The sequence below is a fragment of the Nilaparvata lugens genome, chromosome 5 (genome assembly GCF_014356525.2).
Source record: "Nilaparvata lugens isolate BPH chromosome 5, ASM1435652v1, whole genome shotgun sequence".
Taxonomy (NCBI): domain Eukaryota; kingdom Metazoa; phylum Arthropoda; class Insecta; order Hemiptera; family Delphacidae; genus Nilaparvata; species Nilaparvata lugens.
In genome coordinates, this window is record NC_052508.1 from 64,908,592 (window position 1) to 64,932,782 (window position 24,191).

General features: G+C 33.3%; 1 protein-coding gene across 1 annotated transcript in view; it reads left to right on the forward strand.

Annotated features, from left to right (window-relative positions):
- LOC111046265 (probable helicase with zinc finger domain) overlaps nt 1-24,191 on the forward strand; it is a 40,285-nt gene that overhangs the window by 11,059 nt on the left and 5,035 nt on the right. The window contains exons 6-17 of the mRNA XM_022331777.2: nt 491-745; nt 2,350-2,566; nt 3,497-3,633; nt 8,276-8,424; nt 9,218-9,324; nt 11,284-11,510; nt 16,335-16,467; nt 17,553-17,671; nt 20,334-20,480; nt 20,966-21,112; nt 22,521-22,704; nt 23,661-23,865. Of these exons, the coding sequence (XP_022187469.2) occupies nt 491-745; nt 2,350-2,566; nt 3,497-3,633; nt 8,276-8,424; nt 9,218-9,324; nt 11,284-11,510; nt 16,335-16,467; nt 17,553-17,671; nt 20,334-20,480; nt 20,966-21,112; nt 22,521-22,704; nt 23,661-23,865 (2,027 nt within the window). The remainder of the gene's footprint in view (nt 1-490; nt 746-2,349; nt 2,567-3,496; nt 3,634-8,275; nt 8,425-9,217; nt 9,325-11,283; nt 11,511-16,334; nt 16,468-17,552; nt 17,672-20,333; nt 20,481-20,965; nt 21,113-22,520; nt 22,705-23,660; nt 23,866-24,191) is intronic.

Sequence of the window (24,191 nt, forward strand, 5' to 3'; positions counted from 1 at the left end):
CTCCAGACTTCAATATAATTAATGCTCATGATGCAACATGTACCATTTAATTTTTGGTTACACTAAACTCAATAAATAAGTTATATAACTGATTAATTATTAATATCAATTGTAGTTTTGTTTTTAACTAAGACTAAGACAAAAAGTTATTGTAGTAGCATGTTTTACATGGTTTGAATATGTTCATATATTATATGATTTCTATGATTGTATGCTATTTTATATAATAATTTCTCTTTTATTTCTCAAGTGTTATAATAAAATAGTTATTTGACGTGCTTATACAATGTAAAGTTGTTCTGGCAATAGAAAATCTTGTATCTTGAAAAAGGCGAACGCTGGCAAACCACCCATCCACACTCAGGCGCTGGTCGTCATTTTCACTCATTTGGCCAACGTGTGGATGCGACATAATAGTCGTCCCCACCACGGCATACTTTATATTTTAATTGTCACTGATGTACTTTATAATAACGTGGTTTGGTTACAGGATTTGATACTGTCGAACGCCGAGCGTTGGGACAAGGAGAACTGTGAGGTGATCTCGTTCAGCTCGCCCGTGGTGCCGGTCACATCGTCCGATGCAGAGAGAGAGAACGAGCTGCTGACCACCTATCCCCCTCCCAGGGCCGACACCTTCACTCTCACACAGTCCACTGTCTCTGAGAAGCGGCTCACCCGAAACAACTACCGCGCGCGCATGCATGAGCTGTTGTGTGTTGAAGAGATGGCCAGATATGAACAGGTTCGTATATGAAAAACAAATAGAAATTGGCAATCATTTATATTATTATATATATTATAATACTATATAAACAGAACCTGATTTCCTGGCTTCTCCAGCCACATTTTCAGATGTTTTGTTTACAACTTGTAAAGAAGTATTAAGTTGTAAGCAACTGAAGGTGTGGCTGGTGAAGCCACGAAACCAGGCTCTGTTTATATAATAGTACTAGCAGGTAACCCGTGCTCCGCAAGAGTCTGATTAAAAACTTGTCAAACTCGACCTAATGAGATCTTGAAGAATTTAAAATAGGCCTATAACCATCCTCGGTAAATTAAGAATCAATATGCAAAATTTCAAGTCAATCAGTCCAGTAGTTCAGACTTGATGATACGTCATTCGTGAATTTCCTATCCCGTTCCTGTATAAGCCAATATTCTTTCATTTATTATATTATAGATTGTATAATAATAAAATTGGTTGCCAATTTCTATTTGTGTTTTTCATTATAAATACCACAACACAACTACTGTATGGTACGTTATTGTGAGGTCCACGTTATAATGGCAGTGATGATGATAATAAAACGGTTGCCGACTCTCTGATATCACCGCCTTTTATATTCATACTCATAGCTGAACCGGTATATGTGATGTAATATTTACGGTACATACTTGTTGTAAATAATCATATTTTATTCGTCAAGGAAACATATAATTCAATGATTGAATAATAAATTTTAATATGCTGCATTATTCTTTATTTCCTATCTAAAATTTCTTAGAACGTGACATAATTCAAATTCAAATTGTTTTTATTGCTGTGAACAAATTCATGTTATTGACAAAGTCATCAGGTTAACATATACATACATTGTTACTTTCACAGTTAGTTGTACGAATACTTTCTCAGTCTGTACGGAATGTTACAATTTTTCCAATGGACAATAATTGTGTTTGATTGGTGGCAAAGTATATGAGAGACGTCTAAAGGGTGGTTTCAAGCTTACACCAGTTATAGAATAGACACGCTGGGAAGTCTAGCCTCTGAAGCCAACATCTACTGCCATATCGTCCCATCGTGACGTCAGCATCGGATAGAAAACTTTCAGATTGTGTCTATTTCAGATGGAAGTAAATTATTATTTATGAAAATAGTAAACTCTCGCTGCGCTCACGCTGATGAAATAGACAGAAAAGTTTTCTATCCGATGCTGACGTCACGATGGGGCGATATGGCAGTAGATGTTGGTTTCATCGACTTTCAGTATGAATATACAATGGGGCGTGTCTATTCTATAACTGGTCTAAGGTTTCAAGAGTATTCTCCATATTTTATCTAAGATTGATCAAATCTTGAAATAGTTACTTCTATGATTAGGCTACTCACTCACTAAGTATATCTAGAATAGGCCTAATAAATCTTTCCCAATGAACAGATCGTGTTTGATAGGTAGCAATGTATAAGAGAGACTTCAATGGGCGTCAAAAAAGTGATTTCAAGTAATCTTAATTTTCTATCTAAAATCACTCATATCTTGGAATGATTCTGTCAATTTTACTGCTAATTGTACTCAGTCTTTCTGGATTAATAATTTGTTTCTAATGGGAAATTGTGTTTGACAGGTGGCAAGGTATAACCTAACGGCTCCCCTGAGGCTGGCCAACTGCTACCTGCTGTCACCAAGTGGTGTGGCGGCCAGCACTGCCAAGTACGCGCATAACGGAGAACTGTTTGCGCTCATGACCTTGGGCAAGAACGTTTCCGAGGATACGTCAGCTGGACGACTAATACTGAATAACTGTACCACCGTTTTGTTAGCACCTGCCAAAAACGAGACTGGTAAGACTAAGTTTAACCGTGATTAATTTCACGAGAACCAATCAGAGAAGGCCTTTTTGAAAAGATGGCTTCTCTGATTGGTTCTCGTGGAATTAATCACGGTCAAGATTTAACCGGCTGTTGTGCAACCGGCACCAACATTTTTCTTTCCTACTATCATAGGATAATAGACAAGATAATTGACAAGGAAGACATTCTTTTGAATATGTCTATTTATTTATTTATTTATTCATTTAGTCGTGTACAATAATTATTACACCTATGTGAGAAGGCATAACAGGCTTATGCCCAAAACTGTCCCTCCTCAAATTTATACTTCAGTCCAAATCGAAATGTAGGTTAAGCTAGTATCACTTATTAAAATAACATTTTACACTTCAAAAAACAAACAAATCGTAATAAAAAATAAATATCATAATAGACAATCAATAACTAAATCTCACTGGATTAGAAACAATTTATATTATAAAATCAATTATATTATTCATTTCAGTATTATAATGACTGATTAATTAAAAAGAGCCTGGGTGATTTTGAATTATTAAGTACTAACCTAGTACACTAGGTTAGTGTACTATCTTATCACTTTACCATCTTAGTTGAACCAATTGAATGAATTAGATAATTACCTTTATTAAGGGCGGAGTTAGGACTCTAGGTCATCTCTGCCACACAACCCTGTTTCTTTTATAACGAATTATATAGTTAATTTGTTATCCTATTTCAGTGCTCCATTTTTTATTTGCTAAAAAATCTACAAATTTGCGACGAAAGATCATATTTTAGTAGCCTATAATAGATGGTTTTTGAATAGATTTGGTATTATCAATGCAAAAGCTATCCAGGCTCTAATTATCTTGGTATAATAGAGAAGAGGATGATGAATTATTATTAGCTCTGTTTTTGACGTGTGATTTTTATATTTTATAGAAGAAAAAGTGACTGAAGTTGGTGAAGACGGAAAGAAACCCAGGAAAGTGGTCTACGAAGCTCTCATTGAAGATAAAGGGAAAAATGTAGTCTATCTGAGACTGTCAGCCGCCACGGTTTCTTCCCTCGATTTGAAAGTGAGTTGATTTTAGAAGTAATTTATTTATTTATTTGTGATTAAAATTACATATCGTATAACTGTGAATGGGTTAGAACAACAGGCTTGGCCCAAAACTATTATAATGAAATCTCTTTCGAATATAAAAATATTATAAATTTATTTCTAATGGCCGTTTTTACACTTACCGATTGTCGGCCGACATTTAAATCGTCTTGACACCCAGAATGTCCTCTGATTGGCTGAGAATCAGCCATTGATGAGAATTAGACAATCGTAAGACATTCTGGGTCGTAATGATAAGTGTCCACCGACAATAGGCACTACCTCCGTAAACATAGTGCATTCTGGTGACGTCAGCACAGGTAGGGTACACCTATAACAATTTGTTGATTTCAGCTGATCTATGTCAGCTAGAGTTTTTATTGGTGTAGGAGCCCTACCTGTGCTGACGTCACACGAATGCACTATGGCTTTGTTTACGGAGTTAGTGCAATAGGTGAGTGTGAAAACGGCAAATTTCATTATAACTTGTTGAAAAAATGAATAACAGAGGTTTAGCAATTTTCGTGAAGTTCATAGCTCCAATCGGATTGAAAGTTTGAAGATCTGAATCTTTATGAGACTTGAAGAAGGAACAGAAGGAGAATAGTAGAATTTAAAATCTTGTAAAAACGATTATGTATTCTTTGTTTCTAAACCGAATACCAATCGGTTTGAAAGTTAGAAGATCTGAATCTTTATGAGACTTGAAGAAGGAACAGAGGAGAACAGTAGCATTTAAATCTTGTAAAAACTTATGAAAAAATATGTAGCCTTTGTTTCTAAATTGTTGAATTCAGAAATAATATCCTTGCTATAAATTAATTGTCATAAGGCCCCGGGCTATAAATGGGCAGACTGGGCATTTGCCCAGGGCGCCAAATTTTTGAGGGGGCAGATAACTGATGATGAAAATAATTTAGAGAATCAAGATACCCACTAAAAATATCTGACACAAGATTTTCAAAAATACAAAGAACATGTAAATATAATACAGGCTACTGGAAATGTAAAATGTAATTTTTTTTTTAAGATTACGTCCTAAAGACTCCAGTCATGGAGTATAAGACAAGTCATGTTATTACATAATAATTCTAACACTAAGTAGTTCAACCTAGTTTAGGTTTGAAAGGAATTCTTGTACACTATAAAAAGCTCTATAAACTAAATATTTTTTAATTTGTTTTTTGAAAATCTTCGAATCATCATTACTTTTCAAGATTTGAGGTAGCTTGTTATAAAATTTCCTACCAATATAATCTGGTTTTTGTTCAAATAATCTACTATTGTGACCCATTATATGATAATCTGCTCTGTTTCGCGTATTATACTCATGAACATCTGAATTCTGGATCACACCACTCGTTTTCACATGCATTACAACTTCATATACATACAAAGATGGCACAGTTAATAGACCAAGCTTTTTAAATAAAGGCCTACAACCTATAACCTATTCACTTTCTCTATACATCTGAGTGCCTTCTTTTGAATCTTAAACACCCTGTCCATATTTTGTTGAGATGAATTACCCCATACTAAAATAGCATACCTAATATGAGATAGTATAAGTCCATGGTAAGCAGTTAACAGTAGTTTTTTATCATTCAGCCTAGCAAGCTGCCGCAGGACAAATACCCCAGATGATATCTTATTACATATCCTCTCAATGTAAGGATGCCATGTTAATTTCCTGTCCAATAAGATTCCCAAGAATGCTACTTTCTCTTCTTGGTCTAATTCATTTTCCTCTACAAACACATTTATTTCTCTATCCTCTACTGAATTATATTTACTTTTGAATTGTAGGAATTGACATTTCTTACTATTATTGTTAATTGCCTTTGCTTCAAGAATTAGACAATTGACTTTACTCCAGTAAAAGCATTTATTTCTAGACTATCTAATAAATAATTGTTAAAGATAAGCGATGTGTCATCAGCAAACAACAGAGCTCTGTGATCTTTTAACTCTTTTGGTAATTGGTTCACATACAACAGAAACAGTAAGGGACCCAGAATTGAGCCTTGAGGTACTCCAGCCTGGACCTCCAGTTTTTGAGATTTAATTTTTACTATTTCATTCCCATCCACCTTGGTAAGCTCAACACACTGGTTTCTACCTATGAGATATGATTCAAACCATTTTAGTTCTATACCATTCACACCTACAGTTTTTAGTATTTCCAATAATATTCTATGGTTCACACAATCAAAAGCTTTGGATAAATCAAGAAATATTGCGGCTGCCTTCTCACCTGAATCTATTATATCTATTAGTCTTTCAACAAGGGATACTATTGCAGTCTTAGTAGATTTCCCTTTCTGGAACCCGTGCTGTTCATCACATATGAAATTAATTTCTTCCAGGTGCATCAATAGCCTATTTAAAACTACTCTTTCAAAAATTTTACTTATTACATTTAGAATACTAATGGGTCTATAATTTTCAACTCTTTCAGAATCACCGCTCTTGAAAATTGGCAAAATTTTTCCTTGTTTCAGATCATCAGGGAAAATACCCTGCTCTAGTGAAGTATTAAGGAGATGCAATAAAGGGTCCAGTAATTCATTTTCACATTCTTTTAAAATTTTGCTTGAGACCCCATCCAATCCTACTGTTTTTTGTTATTAAAATTTTTTATTATTCTTGACAACTCATCTCTTGATAATGGATGAAATTTAAATACCTTTTCAATTGGCTCAGCATTTAATGTAGTTGTATTATAAGTATTAGTGTTCAGTGACTTTTGGAGATTATATGCAACCTGTTGATAATACTTATTGAAAAAGTTACAAATGTCTATACTATCATCCACATAATTTCCATGTTCATCGATTATCCTAGGGACATTAGTAACTGTATCTTTTTGAGCTGCTCTCCTATTTCTATTAATTACCTCCCAAACAGCAGAGTTAAAATTGGTACTAGTTGTTAATATTTCAGCTGTTTTCTTACACTTAGCTTTCCTCACTTCTTTTGCATAGTTTTTCTTTAGACATTGTATTTGACTTCACTCGGAACATCCCTCACTAATTTAAATTCCTCATAAGCTTCCCTAACAATATTTCTTTGAGTAAGAATATCTTCAGTTATCCATTCATCTACTTTGTTTAATTTACTTTTTACTTTGACTTTTTTTATTGGACAGCATACACTAATGTGAAATCTTAGAGTATCAATGAATTGCTTATATTTGTAATTTAGGTTACAACTGTTATAAACACTACTCCAATTTTCTTGAAGCAGTTCCTGCTTCAAACAATTTATATTTCCTAGCTCATATTGCTGAATTTCTTTCACAAAAGTTTTTTTCCTGCTTGGATTCTGGCCCTGCAACTTAACATCTAAAATTTGATAGTTATGATCTGATAGATCTGAGCTACCTAACCTGACATTACAACCTTCTATATTTGTGAGGATATTATCAATAATTGTCTGTGAAGTTCGAGTTACTCTTGTATATTCGTGGACCTTAATTTCTAAATTATTCATATTAATAATATCTCTAATATCCTCTGTCATTTTATCCTGCCTGGCAAAATCGGTATTGAAATCTCCTACTACTATAACATTTGTGAAACGAGCGGTTGTAATTTCCAAAAGTGTAAGGAGCAGCTCACAAAATTTTTGCCAGTCTCCATTTGGTGACCTATAGATACCTAACACTGCTACCTCAAATCGATCATCAATTTTTAACCTTAGTCCCGTCACCTCTAAATCCATCTCAACAGAAAATCTCTTAACAAAATCCAGTTCATAAGTTTGGGTATGTTTAGCATTGCTAGTGAATATACATACACCACCACTTCTATGAGCTATTCTACAAAATTCTGATCTCAGTGAATAGCCTGGAAATAGTAAGAAACATGAGATTTATAAGCTGATATCTCTTTTGAAAATTTAACTGATAAGATTTAACTACCATACTCTCTGCTCTTGTTCAAAAATAATCACAGAAAGAGGCTATACCACAAGCTGCGAACATTAAAGTTAATTTCAAAATGAATGTCTGCACTTCAAAATTTATGGAAAACAGGAAAAACTTGGTGGAATCCATGACGTGTTTGAATAAATTATACAACATGAATTGAAGTTTACTTTCTGAAATCTTGGAGTAGCTGTTAGAATATTTTTCTGAGCAGAGCAGTCACCAACTGCTCTGCAGAGAGAGGATTTTCCGCTTTGAATCGTTTGAAGAATGTTAATAAATCTACAGTTTTGTGTTTGAAATACGTAATCTTGTTATCTCTTGTTATTCACTTCATAAGATATAAGTGATGTAAATTATTTGCTTTTACATTATAGTAATAAGGGGGGTGCCAGTAGAACATTTGCCCAGAGCGCCATCCACCTAAGCCCTAGGCATGCTTGTCATAATCATAATGATAATATGTGGTTGAACAATGAACGTTGACAATAATTACTGAACTTCCAAGTAGTATTATAGGTTTGAAAAAAATGAGTATACCACTAATCGTTAATTCATTTCTAACAAATTCCTCAAATATTAGTTTGGAAGCTTAGCTCACCTTCATCGTTGTTTACTTACTGTATATTTTTAATACTTAACGCATTTCTTAGTTTGCTAATTACATCTTTGTCTCTCTCATTTTCAGGCTGACACTGAATTTTCAATGGATGTTCAATTCCAACTGAACAGGGTACCTTATTGTGAATGGCATCTTGCCATTGATAAAATTGCCGACTTCAGAGTTATTTTTCCCGAAACGTATTTAGAGCCCAATATACCTTGGACGCCTCAAAGGTAATTCAAAAAATATACCAGATATTCCAATCAAAACGTTAGTTCTGATTTTAATTTAGAAAATCGACATTCAACTCAATACTTTTTATCCTCAAAAATACAGCTACATTCAAGGGTTGTTGAAATAAGTGAGACTGTTCCTACAAGATTTTACTCAGATATAATTTATGCTAATATACTTGTATATTGTACAGTTATTTTCTGTGACTGTTTAATCTTACAATTAATATATCATCAATACAATTTTGTGGATAATCTGGAATAGCAAATGTGTGTTGATGTTTGAATGTTTCTGTTAATTTTCTAATCGTGTTGATAAATAATTGAAGTAAGATGAGATTGAATGAAAAATACTAAGAAATTGTCAAAAACCACAGATTTATTGATACTTAAAAGACCAGTTTCGGTTATTACACCATTGTCAATCTCTGATAAACATTTTATCAGACCACAATATCAACTTCTCAACTACACAAAAAGTAAGATGAGATTATAAAAACAATTCAAAACGTTTTGAATTTTATTGATGAAATTTTTTCTCATCTAAGCTGACCTCTATGGTTTCAATGTAGTTCATTTAGATTACTCTGTCTATACCTTATATTAAACCTTGAAGATAGGCGTTTAATATAGATATGTGACAGTCAATATAATTTTATCGTATTTATGGAAAAATATGTATATTGCTGAAACAGCTTACAGATGTGGAGTAGCTAATAGAAAAGAGTCATAGAATTTCTTTCTCTTATAAATGGGTTATGTATGTGTTAATTTGATATTTTTTATGTTGAAGGCAATGGAGTGAAACTCTTGATTCTCGTTTAAATTTAAAGCAGAAGGAAGCAGTTGTAGCGATTACAACTCCGGTTTCCATTCCTCTGCCTCCAATACTCATTATAGGTAAACTCTCCCTTTAAATGTTTCAATTCTCATGGAGTGTAAATATTTCATTTGCTGCTTTTGATTATGTCATCATTAGATGCTCTCCTTTCACAGCCAGTAGATGAAACGTCACAATTATGCTTTCTCAATAATAAATTCCCGGTTGTATGGAAAACCCTCCTATCATAGTAGTCTTTATTTCATCTTCATTACCTGTACACTATCTAACTACACTATATTTAGATCACAACCTATTTTGCCAACATTTATTCTGGGTTTTCAAATAATTATATGTTTCGTATTTCATTGTAGAATACTTTTCTGGTGTCTGTTTTTCTTTTGCCAACAAGATTTGGAATTCAAAATACATTATTAATTTTTAGTTATATTTATTTATATTATAATCTTGCTCATAAATTCTGTAGTTGCCTGTATATTATACGATTTCGAGTATTTTATTTTATTTTGTAATTGAGATTATTATGAAACGAAAATATTAATGGAGTAGAATATTCATATAATTTTTTCTCACCATTTCTCAGAAGCTCTCAAGACCCCTTTAAATATTGTACTTCAATAACAATAATATTATTCTTTGCAGCTTGTTACTTTATTCGGGGTGATCTCATTTCTGTGTGAATCCAATTGTTTTTGTTTTTTTGTATATTGCAATAAAGTATATACCCTGTCTTTGCTGTGTTCCTTGTTGAAATGTAGCTAAACGTTTGTTGCCAAAAATTTAGAAACTGACAATTTTAGATTTTAATTACTTTCTACATTGAATAAATTAATCTGAATGATACATTAAGAGCAAGAGCATCCAGCTCTTGTATTAATTCTGGTAAGAAGTCGTCGAGTGGTATTATAGGTGTGTTGGATACCTTTTTGATATCCAATAAAATTACTCATTTAACGGAATTGTATTCTATGGGTTTTTATTACATTACTTCTATGATAGAAGGTAAGTTCATAGTATGATTATTTCACAATGATTCGTTTTTCAAGGTTAATAGTAATTATTCTTTTAGTAATCCTACTTCTCAAAAAGTCTGAAATTTAAGATTTAAATGATTCCTCGAACTAAAGTGATGTCCACATTATAATGGCAGTATTTGTTCAACTGCTTGGGAAAGGGAAACATTCCTGTCCTTTTCTAGCTCCACAACATTGCCAGATCGTTTTCAACAATATAGAAATATAATAAACAAAATATTCAATCTCAATTATACAAATGTATAATTAAATCAGTGAAAAATATGTTTTTAACGAATAGGATATATTTGAATATTTTAAACAAGAATGAACCGTTAATACATCAGATATACCGGTATCAGCTATTATCTATAGAAGGCAGTGGCTAGGTCGAGAATCGGCAACACTGTATCTTTCTCCACTTGTCAGATTGTTTTTCAACAATATAGAAATAAAATTAACAAAATATTCAATCTCAATATTATAAAAATGTATAATTCAATCAGTGAAAAATATTTTTTGAAGAATAGAATATATTTGAATATTTTAAACAATAATGAACTGTAATAATACATCAGATATACCGGTATCAGCGATTCTCTATAGAAGGCAGTGGCTAGGTCGAGAATCGGCAACACTGTATCTTTCTCCACTGCCATTATAACGTGGCCTCACTATAGCAAGCAAGGAATAGTAATATAACAATTATTATTAAATGAAAATCCAAATTAAATGCGGTAATTTCCATCTGTAGAATATTAATCTAATAATCTGTCTATTCTCTATTGAAACTGTAGTGTCTTTGAAAAGCGAAGGGTACTAGTGATAGGCCTACTATTGAAGAACATAATCCGTCTATATTTAATGTAGACATTTAGTTGAAGACATGTGACTAAAACATTCGATTTGTAATCACCCGCTCTAATAGACATTCAGTTTTTATTTAGAAATCTGACTGTTGATGATTTTGAAATTCTATTAATTCTCGAATTGTTTCCATTTCAGGTCCTTTCGGTACAGGGAAGACATATACACTGGCACAGGCCATGAAAGAGGTGCTGCTACAGCCGAATACAAGAGTGCTGATCTGCACACATTCCAACTCAGCTGCTGATCTCTACATCAAAGATTACCTGCACCCCTATGTCGAGGCTGGGCACCAGGAGGCCAAACCGCTCAGAATCTACTACCATAAAAGATGGGTTGCAACTGTCAATCAGGTTGTTCAGAAGGTTGGTACAATAATAATTAACTCATTATTGCAAAAAAAAACAATGTATAAAAAAGATGATGAATAATCTATAGAAAGGTCCAGGTTATAATGGCAATGTACGATTGACAATACTGTTGCTATCCTTTTCTATCATCCAACAAAACAGATAACGCCACCTCTCTCTCGCTTTGCAATGTTGTCAGTTTGCCAGCATATTTTATTTTCACTTTTGACAGTGACTGTACAAAAGTAAACAAACAATTCTCAGGCGCCATTTTTTTCTTCATTCTATCAAAATATTTGAGTACACAAGTCGTATAATTGATTTAAAATGTATTTTTGAAACAATGAAATAATTTTTAGACATTACCGTATGAGAAACACAAATTGAAATACCTGAAATGACATTTTATAAGTTGATAGCTTCCTAGACTTCATCCATGCTTTAGTTAGCCTACACGTGTAGGTTAGACCTTCTCGTACCGGTATAAATAATATTGAAAGGTTATTTCAGAATTATTTCCATTGAAATTACTTATTTTAAATATGGTTTCTATTTTTATATTATTTTTAAAAGATATTTGAATAGAATACCTACCAAATAACTCAATTTCTGTTGTTTTGAAATTCAGATTGTTGTATCACAGCTTTTTAAATTAGCCGCCATTTCAGGTTTGTATAAAAATAAAAATCTGATCTCAGTTATAAAAGCAAATTTTCAAATAAAATTATGGAAAAATATATTTTCTTGATTAATTTGACATTAAATTGATTATTTTATCAAGGAAATGATAATTATTATTGGATCAAATTTAATGGAATGAATTGAGTAACAGCTGTGTACACACAGTGGCAAAATGGAGAGACTTGGCAACATTTTTCTCCTATCTTTCTTCACTGTCATTATAACGTGGACCTCACTATAGACTATAGTGACAGTATTTGATCAACTTTGGTTTCGATATCCTTGTCTATCATTCGACAAAGCCGGTGGTACTATCCATTTCTAGGTCCACAACGATGCCAATTATGTTTTTGACAGTGTAGAAATATAATTAATTAATTCAGAGAATCGACATCGCTATTTTTCAATCTTTCTTCACTGCCATTATAACGTGGACCTCACTATAGACTAATAATAATACTTTCTTAATAGAAGCCTCTTCTACCTTGCGGTGTAGAGTTTACAAGAGATTTCCATCTATCACGATCCTGCAACAAACGGCCAATCACCACCCCTAGTCTCCAAATTTCTCCGGAGGTCATCAGACATTCTTTTTCTCGGTCTTCCAGCTCGTCTTCTTCCCTCTGCCTTACATTCCCATATCTGTTTTGGTAGCCTCTCCTCGTCAATTCTTATTACGTGGCCCAGCCATCTAAGCTGCCCTTCCACTATCCTCTGAGTGATTGGATTAGAGTTGACCACAGCTCTTACAGCCTGATTTCTCAGTCGGTCTCTTCTTGTCTTTTCAATCACTCTACGTAGGAAGCGCATTTCTTGGGCCCGCAGCTTACCCTTACTTCTCTCTGTCAAAGTCCACGTCTCGGAAGAGTATAACAAAATAGGAACATATGTGGACCAGAAGACTGCCATTTTCGCTACCTGGCTGACATCTTTCATATTAAGAAACCCTCTTGATAGCGAATAGTAGAGTCTACCAACAGAAGCAGTTCTAGAATTTATTTCCTCCTCCATTCTGCCCTCCTCATGTATGATAGCTCCAAGATATTTGAAGTGTGTGACCTGTTCAATTCTTCTGCTTTTCAACTTAATATCTATCTCTCTATGATTGGTTACCACATCCATCACTTGAGTTTTGTCTATGCTTAATAAAAATAATAATAATATTAATAATTAATAATACTTATGAATATTATATACATTTTCAGTGTTTACGAGTTTGTGTTTCTTGAATAGTTCCAAATTTCTTAAATAACTCAATATTATTAGTTAAAAGTGGTAATTGAGTGGAATATTTCTAATTAATTTATCAATTTAAGCCATCTAAATTCAAAATTTATAGTTTTAATGTTTATTTTGGACCAAAATTTTATAAAAATTGTACACGTGAAATTCTAACCTTATCTTGGACTTTGTCACCTATAAATTTGGAAGAAAAATAGCACAAGGACTACCTTATTATTTTATCTTTCAATGTTATTACATTAGTGTTATTTGCATTGTAAATAAATAAATAAATAAAAATAAATAAATAAATTTTATTTTTATGACAATAATATTACTCTCATGCAAGGGAAGCTTCCCTGTACGCATGGAGGAGCTGCTGCAGACCTGAGAAACTCTCTTATAGTTGAAAAATCAATTTGACTATTGAATTCCTAACATACTAATAATGTATCAAGTAATTACAATTAAGGAAGAATTCATAAGGCTTTGAGATATAAAAATAAGAGTCAGCCAACAAATAAAGAATTAGTTGGAAGCTCTCAACAGAATTATATCAGGATTTATAGCAGCTTGTCTATTTTAATAGTCGTCTTGCAGCCAAGGGTTGGATTTGATCCATTCACTTAAAAAATGTACATTACAAATACAATAATTTCTGATATAATTCTATAGTGAGGTCTACATTATAATAGGAGCATTTTATTAACATTTAAATAGTCTCCTTGCATCCAAAAGTGGGTTAGAATAAATATGTAAATTACAGATCCAGTAATTTCTGGTGAGATTCTGTTGTGAGGTCTACATTATTTGATTAACATTTAAAAAAGTGTTCAAGTGCCACTTTCTCCAAAAGCTTTAAACTGGTACTATAGCTTAAACAATAGCTGACTGATGCCCGGTTGCAGAGTAGTCACATAAAGTTAAAAAAAACAGGCAGTTAACTCATTCACGAAGCCATAAATTCACTTTCCTTTGCACAGATGTCAAAGTAAACTATAGCTCCCATAAAACAAAAAACTGGTATTCTAGCTTAAACAATAGCTGACTGATGCCCGGTTGCAGAGTCGTCACATAAAGTTAAAAACAGGCAGTTAACTCATTTACGAAGTCATAAATTCACTTTCCGTTCCGATGTCAAAGTAAACTATAGCTCCCATAAAACTAAAAACGCCCAATTAAACACATGATTTCGTTGCATAGTCATCAGAAAGAACTTATTTATGTCTCCAACTTAGACCAGTTCTAGAATAGACACGCCCCATACTGAAAGTCGATGAAGACAACATCTACAGCCATATCGCCCCATCGTGACGTCAGCATCGTATAGAAAACTTTTCTGTAGAGTTTGTAAATTATATAGATCTTATATTTCTATGTAGGAAATATAATAAATATAATTATATAGATCTTGTATTTCCTATAATAATCTTTAATAATTTACTTCCATCTGAAATAGACATCGTGACGTCAGCATCGTATAGAAAACTTTTCTGTAGAGTTTGTAAATTATAAAGATCTTATATTTCTATGTAGGAAATATAATAAATTTAATTATATAGATCTTGTATTTCCTATAAAAATCGTTAATAATCTACTTCCATCTGAAATAGACACAATCTGCTATGAACAATGTTAACAAAGTCTACAGAAAAGTTTTCTATACGATTCTGAAGTCACGATGGAGCGATATGGCAGTAGATGTTGGCTTCATCGACTTTCATACAATGAGGCGCGTCTATACTATAACTGGTCTAAGGCTATAACTCCAATAGCTAAAAACGGTCAGTTAAGTTATGGGCCCGAAGTCGTGCTGTTGAATCCAATATCTACTCCAGCCAAATGCATTTTAAAGGTTGTGATACCTTTTTTTGAAATATGTTTACGAAAAACCATCTGTATATAAGTAAATTATTTTTTCCTACAGTTACGTTGAAAAGTGGCCATTGCTGCACTGATTACAGAACGCAAAGAATCACTTTTCCGCTCTAGTGCGGCAAAAATTTTTTCTGCACTCCAGATTTGCAACATGGCAACGCAAAATACTTAGTAGGTTATATGGAGCAACAGTGCAGCAAAATCAAAATGAAGTTGGTAACAGTGACTGCTGTGGCTGCTATAGTGAGCAGAGGTGTAACGAAGCACAACGAGCAAATTATTAAGTAGATATTATAACCAAGGACAACATTTTTATTCAATTTGACAATAAATTAAGGTTTTTATCAATAATAAAATTACACAGAAAAACATTTGATGCATTTCAGGCAATTTTACCCATAATTACCCACTTTTCATATTCAATTGTAACTGTAGGAAAAACTTAATGTGAAATACGTGCGCAAAGTTCCTCTGCTGCACTCAACAAACCACTCCGCCCTCGCCTACGGCTCGGGCGTAAACGTTTCTTTCGGTGCAGCAAACTGTCACTTTGCGCACTAGTTGCACAAATAACTATTTCTCTCCCTATGTTTTTTCAAGTGTTTATAACCTACAAATCGCAAAATATGGTGAGAAATCTCGCCAAAAGCCAAGAGTCGCCATATAGTTTATCAATTTTATGTGAGGTCTTTTAGGTCTGTTCACAGTGATGTCGATTGAAACTTTTCCCTATGCCAAGACATTGGTTGGATAGAAGCATGTACGGAGAAAAGTGAATAGAGCTGCAGTGTGACTTATGTGTGATGCTAATTCGAGATATAGCTAAATGGGCTTCCACAAACGACTGTGCAACGACCAACCATTCATATCAGTGATTTTAAACTATGTCTCACATAGCTATGTTCAATTCTATGTAACGACTCTGCAACCGGGTATCAATTGAAACACATTATAATAAATGCAATCATACATTTGATTACTGGTTTGATAATTGAACCAACTTTGCAGAAGGCGACCCAAAGTCACTTATGGTATTTTTTGTTTTTTTTTTTTTTGCAGTATTGTCTGATTGAATCGACTAGTAACTTGAGGACCTTCAAAGTACCAACGCTGGACGATATTGTAAAGCACAGGGTTGTTGTTGTCACACTCAGCATTTCAATGTTTCTATCAACTATTGGATTGAAAAAAGGTAATTTTGCATTTACTTATGTTCATTGTAATTGTTAACTATTTACATCTGCTAACTATTATAGGTTTATATGTATTACTAGCCGTCAGGCTCGCTTCGCTCGCCATATCCGTCTAGCCAGGGGGCTCCGCCCCCTGGACCCCCGACTGGATCGTCCAAGAGTGGGATCAGCAGGCTTCGCTCGCCTGCATTTTTCATTTGAGCATTTTTATCATATGTTAGGACAATCCAGTCGGGGTCCAGACTAAACGTCTGGCTGAACGGATATGGCGAGCAAAGCGAGCCTGACGGCTAGTAATATAATATTCCCAGGATTGTAGTAGCAGTGCCCAATCAATTTTTCCGCGATACATGCATTTAAATCTTCAACTTGGTGCCAACTCAACTTAATGCCAACCTGACAAAATTATTAATTTAGTTGCCAGTTAACAACTGTTTCGAAGAGGTACTCTATCTAGATTATAGTTCTATAGTAACATATTATATGGAAATTTCAATATTATAATTAAGAGATTGGGAGAAGAAGAATATACATGCTAAAAGACGAACTTTAAACCCTTAAAAACAACCCTTAGAGTTAGAATATTGCCAAAAGATTTCTTAGTGCGCCTCTAAAGGGCCAACTGAACATACCTACCAAATTTGAACGTTTTTGGTCCGGTAGATTTTTAGTTCTGCGAGTGAGTGAGTGAGTCAGTCAGTCAGTCAGTGAGTGAGTGCCATTTCGCTTTTATATATATAGATTACGTGATTCAGTTCAAATATTATTATGAAAAATGTCCTATTCAAAGAAAATCTTTTGAAAGAGTCTTTTGTAAAAACTCTTTCAAAAGATTTTTTTTTGGATATTTGTACGTAAATATGACAATGCATCAATCTTTTCTTATTAATTATTCAAATTAAGATTGGATATTTTTATGAGCAATTGAGTAAGTGAGACAAGATAATTTTCATCTTACATAGCTACAAATTATATATATTTTTCAATAATTATGTTTATCTATATTATCTATAATTCTATATTTTTCTTTTTAGCAAATCATTATCTTTATTTATGTTTAAAGTTGTATATTTCTGTTGATTAGGTCATTTCACACACATTTTGCTGGACGAAGCGGCGCAGGCAATGGAGTGTGAAGCGATTATGCCTCTCGCTCTAGCTAACGAAGAAACAAGGATAGTGCTTGCTGGAGATCATATGCAGGTAACTTGTTTCTAGAAGACATTTATATTTTGTTTTTCAATGTATAAATTAATTAACATCATATGTCAGAATTTTAAATTTATAGACATTACATTATCCAAAGTACTGTCTTAAGTAAATAATCTTATTCATTTATGAGACCTAACAAATGATAATATTGAAAAAAACATGCACTATCCAAAACTTCTTTTCTTGAATTCAGTTCATAAAATTGTCCAAAGTAGGGTTATGTTCATCACATGCTCTTTCTACTCGAAGAATAAGTTGGAGTCTTATCATATAATTATTGGCAATCATTTGTCAATCATCATAAGAATGATTAACAATCATTTTCTTTGTTTGGCAGATTGAGTTATGCTGTGTTGCATTTTCTGAGATCATAATGATCTTCTGATATGAACGATCTATGATTTGTGATAGAGAATCAATAAAGAATCAATCAATCAATCTACTGAGTCCAGGATCTCCTCATGTTCAGCTTATTTAAGATTGAATTTTTCCTGATTGATGCAATCAATCTTAGCTTTTTATGTTGATGATATATCAACATTTCAAGTTAATGATATAGTATATTTCGCACCTAGGGCCGAAAATGAGACTTTTCCGGCTCGAAATCGGTTTTCAAGTCCGAGGCCGTAGGCCGAGGACTAGAAAAGATTGAGAGCCGGAAAAACATTTTTGCCCATGGTGAGAACGTTATTTTTCGCCACACAGAAAAATAAACAATATAAATATGAATCAATAAAGAATCAATCAATCAATCTACTGAGTCCAGGATCTCCTCATGTTCAGCTTATTTAAGATTGAATTTTTCCTGATTGATGCAATCAATCTTAGCTTTTTATGTTGATGATATATCAACATTTCAAGTTAATGATATAGTATATTTCGCACCTAGGGCCGAAAATGAGACTTTTCCGGCTCGAAATCGGTTTTCAAGTCCGAGGCCGTAGGCCGAGGACTAGAAAAGATTGAGAGCCGGAAAAACATTTTTGCCCATGGTGAGAACGTTATTTTTCGCCACACAGAAAAATAAACAATATAAATATTAGAATAATAATTCTTTATTAGGCACTTCCGAAAGCAAAACAGGAAGGTCATAGCTCTACCAAATCTGATTTAATCTGAATAACAGGAAATTGTCCAAGTATTTTTATTTTTTATTATGATTTGTCTAAATAACCTAAACGATTATGTTCAATTATGTAAGAGGTTGAGTTTATACTTTTTATTCTTCCAAATGACAATAAGATGATATTATTATAAATGTTTTGATTCTTGAATAATAAACACAAATAATGAAAAGTTTTTTGATCAGCTGTTTTAGCACACTTGAAATTTAGTCAATCTGAATGTCAACGTCAACAATGCTTGTTGTCGTTGACTTCGGAAGTTTAGGTTAGAAGTTCTATCCTACTCTGAAAATCGAATTTGAATAGTTTATAATATATATCTTATCTGTATTTTATTCATCCAAATAAAATGATAGTATCTTATTGCAGAATACTTATTCAATTCTAGAAGCATAAACTGATTCCGTTTCATAAACCATTTTGTAAACACGTTCACATCAAATCAGAATCAGCTGACTTCAAGGTTATTTTACAGCCCTAGGGCCGTTAAACTTTTACCGGCCTGGTCAGAAAACAATCATTTTCGGCCTCCATATGACGCACGAAAACCAGCTCATTACATCCAAGTGGGGCGAAATAGTTATTTGTGCAACTAGTGCGCAAAGTGACAGTTTGCTGCACCGAAAGAAACGTTTACGCCCGAGCCGTAGGCGAGGGCGGAATGGTTTCTTGAGTGCAGCAGAGGAACTTTGCGCACGTATTTCACATTAAGTTTTTCCTACAGTTACCATTGAATATGAAAAGTGGGTAATTATGGGTAAAATTGCCTGAAATCCATCAAATGTTTTTCTGTGTAATTTTATTATTGATAAAAACCTTAATTTATTGTCAAATTGAATAAAAATGTTGTCCTTGGTTATAATATATAATGAATAATAATTAGCGCGTTGTGCTTCGTTGCACCTCTGCTCACTATAGCAGCCCAGTCACTGTTACCAACTTCATTTTGATTTTGCTGCCCTGTTGCTCCATATAACCTACCAAGTATTTTGCGTTGCCATGTTGCAAATCTGGAGTGCAGAAAAATTTTTCCCGCACGAGAGCGGAAAAGTGATTCTTTGCGTTCTGTAATCAGTGCAGCAATGGCCACTTTTCAACGTAACTGTAGGAAAAATATATTAAACCTAGATGATGATGTAGTTCTTTGCTGGGATTTTCTTGTAGAATTTGTAACAAAATGAGTTTTCGAACAATTAAATTTGTTGCATTGTTTTAAATAAATGTATGATTTCGGAACAGAATATAATTTGATTTCGGTTAATCAGCTATCAATAGACTTGCTTGAATGCTACTTGAAAGTTCAATTACAAAGAATTAATAGTACTCTTATTTTATTTTAGACATGACTAGTTTCGGCTCAACTTCCCATTATCATTATTTTGACATTTGACAATTTCAGGTTTGGCCGATACTAAATGTGTCTAAAATGAAATAAAATAAGGTTACTATCAATTCTTAAGTAATTGCTTGAATTTATTTGTTGTGGTTTTGATTCACATTTTCTAACTGAATTTACTTCTATTTTTCAGCTGAGTCCGGAGCTATTTTCTCAGTTCGCCAAAGAGAGACATCTACATGTATCGTTATTGGAAAGGCTTTACGATCACTATCCTAGTACATTCCCATGTAAAATACTCCTATGTGAAAACTACAGGGCACATGAAGCAATAATCCGGGTAATTAGAACGTTTTCAAACTTTATTCAAATACTTTGTGTTGTTGTGAAGATGTTTTTCTGGTTTATGTCCATATTGATTGAAAACGACTTGATATTGTCAGGTCAATATCAAGTTGTTTGACAATATAAAGTAGTGTTAATTTAATTGGGATTTTCGTTTAATAATAATTATTCATTAATTAGCATTTGAACAAATGCAACTTCCAATTTATTTCCATCTGTAGTGTTAATTTATTATTCAAATACCTTATTCATATACTTTATTGGAATAGCCACAGCAAGATATAATTCTTTTAATCGGAATAAAGTAGTATTGAAACCTAATTAAAGATGCTGTCTGCACTTTTGAGTAATGCATGGGTCAACCTTGAAGCTTCAACATTTGGCTTTCATCCAAGGATTTTAGAGTGACTAATCTTATCAACTTTGTAACTGATTTGAATTTTAATAAATTTGTGATTGTGAATAAATGTTATGTTTCAGTTCACTTCAGAACTCTTCTATGACCAAAAACTTATAAGTAGTGGTAAACAGCCAAGACACGATAAATTCTATCCACTGACGTTCTTCACAACTCGTGGCGAGGATGTCCAGGATAAAAACTCGACAGCATTTTACAACAATTCTGAGGTTAGTTGACTTTGACTACTTTCAAACCAAGACTAGGTTTGATTTACTTAGGGCCAGTTGCACGAACGTCTGTTAAATATGGATATTAACGCCAATTAACAAATCAGCGTTAGTTTTACGGATTCATTTCTGTTCCACAAAGATCAGTTAGTTTCTAATTCCGATTTAGTTTTCCGGTTAACTAACCAACATTTTAACGGTTTCACAATCCGGCAACACTTTAATTTAACCGACAGATGATGCTATTCTGAACAAATGGCACAAAATTGAGGTTAGATTATTGAAGCGGTGACCATTCAGTTATTGGAGCGGTAGGCATGCGCCTAAAAATTCCTATCTGTCGCCAGTGTCAAGTGTTATCAGATTCTGCAGACGAAACAGATCGTAAACTATCCTCAAAAAATCAGAATATAATTTTGAATGCTAATATCAGCTAAATACACTTCTCCATTTTATTAACGGATGAAATTCATTCATATATATATTTATATAGCTCATACTTTGAATTTTGTAGTTTTTTTACCAAAAACTAATTGGAAGACAGCTATCAGTAGGTACATAACTGGTGTTAGTTGGATTGAATTCCCCAAGAATGGCCTGTTGAAAATCTTTTACGTCGATTAGTTTAACCGAATGTGCAACAAATTTTCTTCGTTTCAGCTAATCGCCGTTAAAATGGTGCCAACTAATCAGAATAAATTTTTTTCACACCGGTTAGTTTAATCGGCGTTATCGCTTGAAATGTCTGTTTTGTGCAACCAAAATGCATCGGTTAGCGCTAATCTCGATTAAAGTATAGCATTTAATCGTGATTAAACGTTAACCGACGTACGTGCAACTGGCCCTTAGTGTTGATTATGTAAAATTATTGACCTGACTAACTTGTCTTATACTCCAAAAACTTGAGCCCTGAGGATGTAATTTCAAAAAAACATAGTTTAGTGAAGTTAGTAGTAGCATAGAAAAAAATTGCATAAGAAGATAATTCCTTGGTATAGGGGCGTTTATGTTCCAAATTTCACTGTTAACTCAAGCCCACACTCCTAGTAATTATTTTTCGTAACGATTTAAGTCTCTCATACTGTGCCGTTCTTACACTCTCACCCGGCTTAAACAGTAAAAATAGACAGTAATCGGCATGAGTTAACAAAAAATCTGCTTGAAATTTGGAACATGAATGTCCTATATCATGAGATATCTTCTTTCATATGGTATCTTTTCTATATGCTTCAATTCACTACAATAGGTCGATAAACATGATTCTCCTTATTCCACGAGAAACTAGATGTCCTATTCCATTGGATATCTTTTCTCTATGGTATAAACAAGTGAAGTAACGTGAATATGATATATTTAACTTGCCAGTAATGTTGCATACAAATAACCTTGTTAACTGCTATGTATACAGGTATATGAGGTGGTGGAGCGAGTCTCCGAATTGAAGAAGCGTTGGCCAAGCTCGTGGGGAAAGTTGGACGAGCATTCAATCGGCATAATGACACCGTATGCCGATCAAGTATTCAGAATTCGATCCGAACTCCGCAAAAGAAGAATGGGCGGCATCTCAGTAGAACGAGTATTGAATGTACAAGGTGTGCTATTGATAAAAATTTATGTGTATCTGTAACCAGTTACTGTAATCAGTAACCAGTGCTGATCGATTTAGCACTTGACAACCGAATCAATGCGATTTTAACATTGAACAGAAAACATTTTTTGTCTCCAAAATTCCCCATAACATATTTAAAATTAAATCATATTGACAATCAAATAATTGTGATTAAAGTTCTTTCCTTTATTGTATTATAGAAAAGGAGAAAAAGGATACGTTATCAATATCATCATTTATAAATAAATGAATGCTATAGATAGAATCAATAATCACGAGAGGAGAAAATCATGAATATTGAAGTAAGTTTTAAGGAAAATTGTAAATTGGTTACAACCGAAGATTCCAATAGACAGCTGATAGAATATCAGAATATGAAATTTCATGTCCCATGAATTAAATTTGAACATTAATTCTGAAAAATCTAGAAGGAAAATTGAAATTTGGGCTTCGAGGTGCACGAGATTGATATTTTTAGAATCTATGTTCGAAATTTGGAGATCTAAATCATTCCTGTTTTTCCGGTATGTAATTTATTTATTTATTTATTCATTTACAATGGAGACAACGGGTTTCCCCAAACATGTCTCCTTTACAAGAAAATGTAAAATCTTAAAATATAATATATAGAAAACTTATAAAAAATCATAAAAAGAAATAAGGTACAAATGGTAATATTTATCCTATTACATATGGTAATAAGGTACAAAATGATAATATGGAAAAATACAGTAATTTAAAAAAAAATATATAATAATCCACAAGTTGACATTTTTTGATGCGAACAAAAGAACAAACACAACCCTACTCTCTCTTATTATATAGATGGATTAGAAGAAACTCTAATCTCTCGTGTTATATAGATGGATTATAAGAACTTTATATCAGTTGCATCCTCAAAGCAAGCAACATTCTCACTTATGTTGTACAATTTTTCAGGTAAACAGTTCCGTGCAATATTTCTTAGTACCGTAAGAACAAGAAGGACCTGCAGTGATGCGGCCAGTAAATTGAGATCAGAAGATGAGATGGACTACGGCTTTTTATCCAATTCCAAGTTGTTGAACACGGCAATAACTCGCGCCCAAAGCTTGGTGGCGGTTATAGGCGATCCAGTTGCTCTCTGTTCCATTGGTCGTTGCAGGTATTTCAACTTCATTTCTAAACTATAGAATCAATTTAATTTATTTTCAAAGTAGCCTAAAACTTTTTGATTTAGAAATATTTTGTACAGGGTGGGGCAGAGCCGATTGACGAGTTTGGAAGGGTTATAAGTAATGCACCGTTCAATCTAGAAAAAAAAAATTCAATGGGTTCAATTCAGTTTGAAATGTAATTTTTATTGTTGATTTTTGAAAATTATATCAGTTAAATGGCGGCTATCCGCAGCAATAAAATGATATAGCGTATGAAGTTTGTACACTGCGGTTGGTAAGGCCTGGATCTTCTCTGATTCGCTCCTTTAGTTCT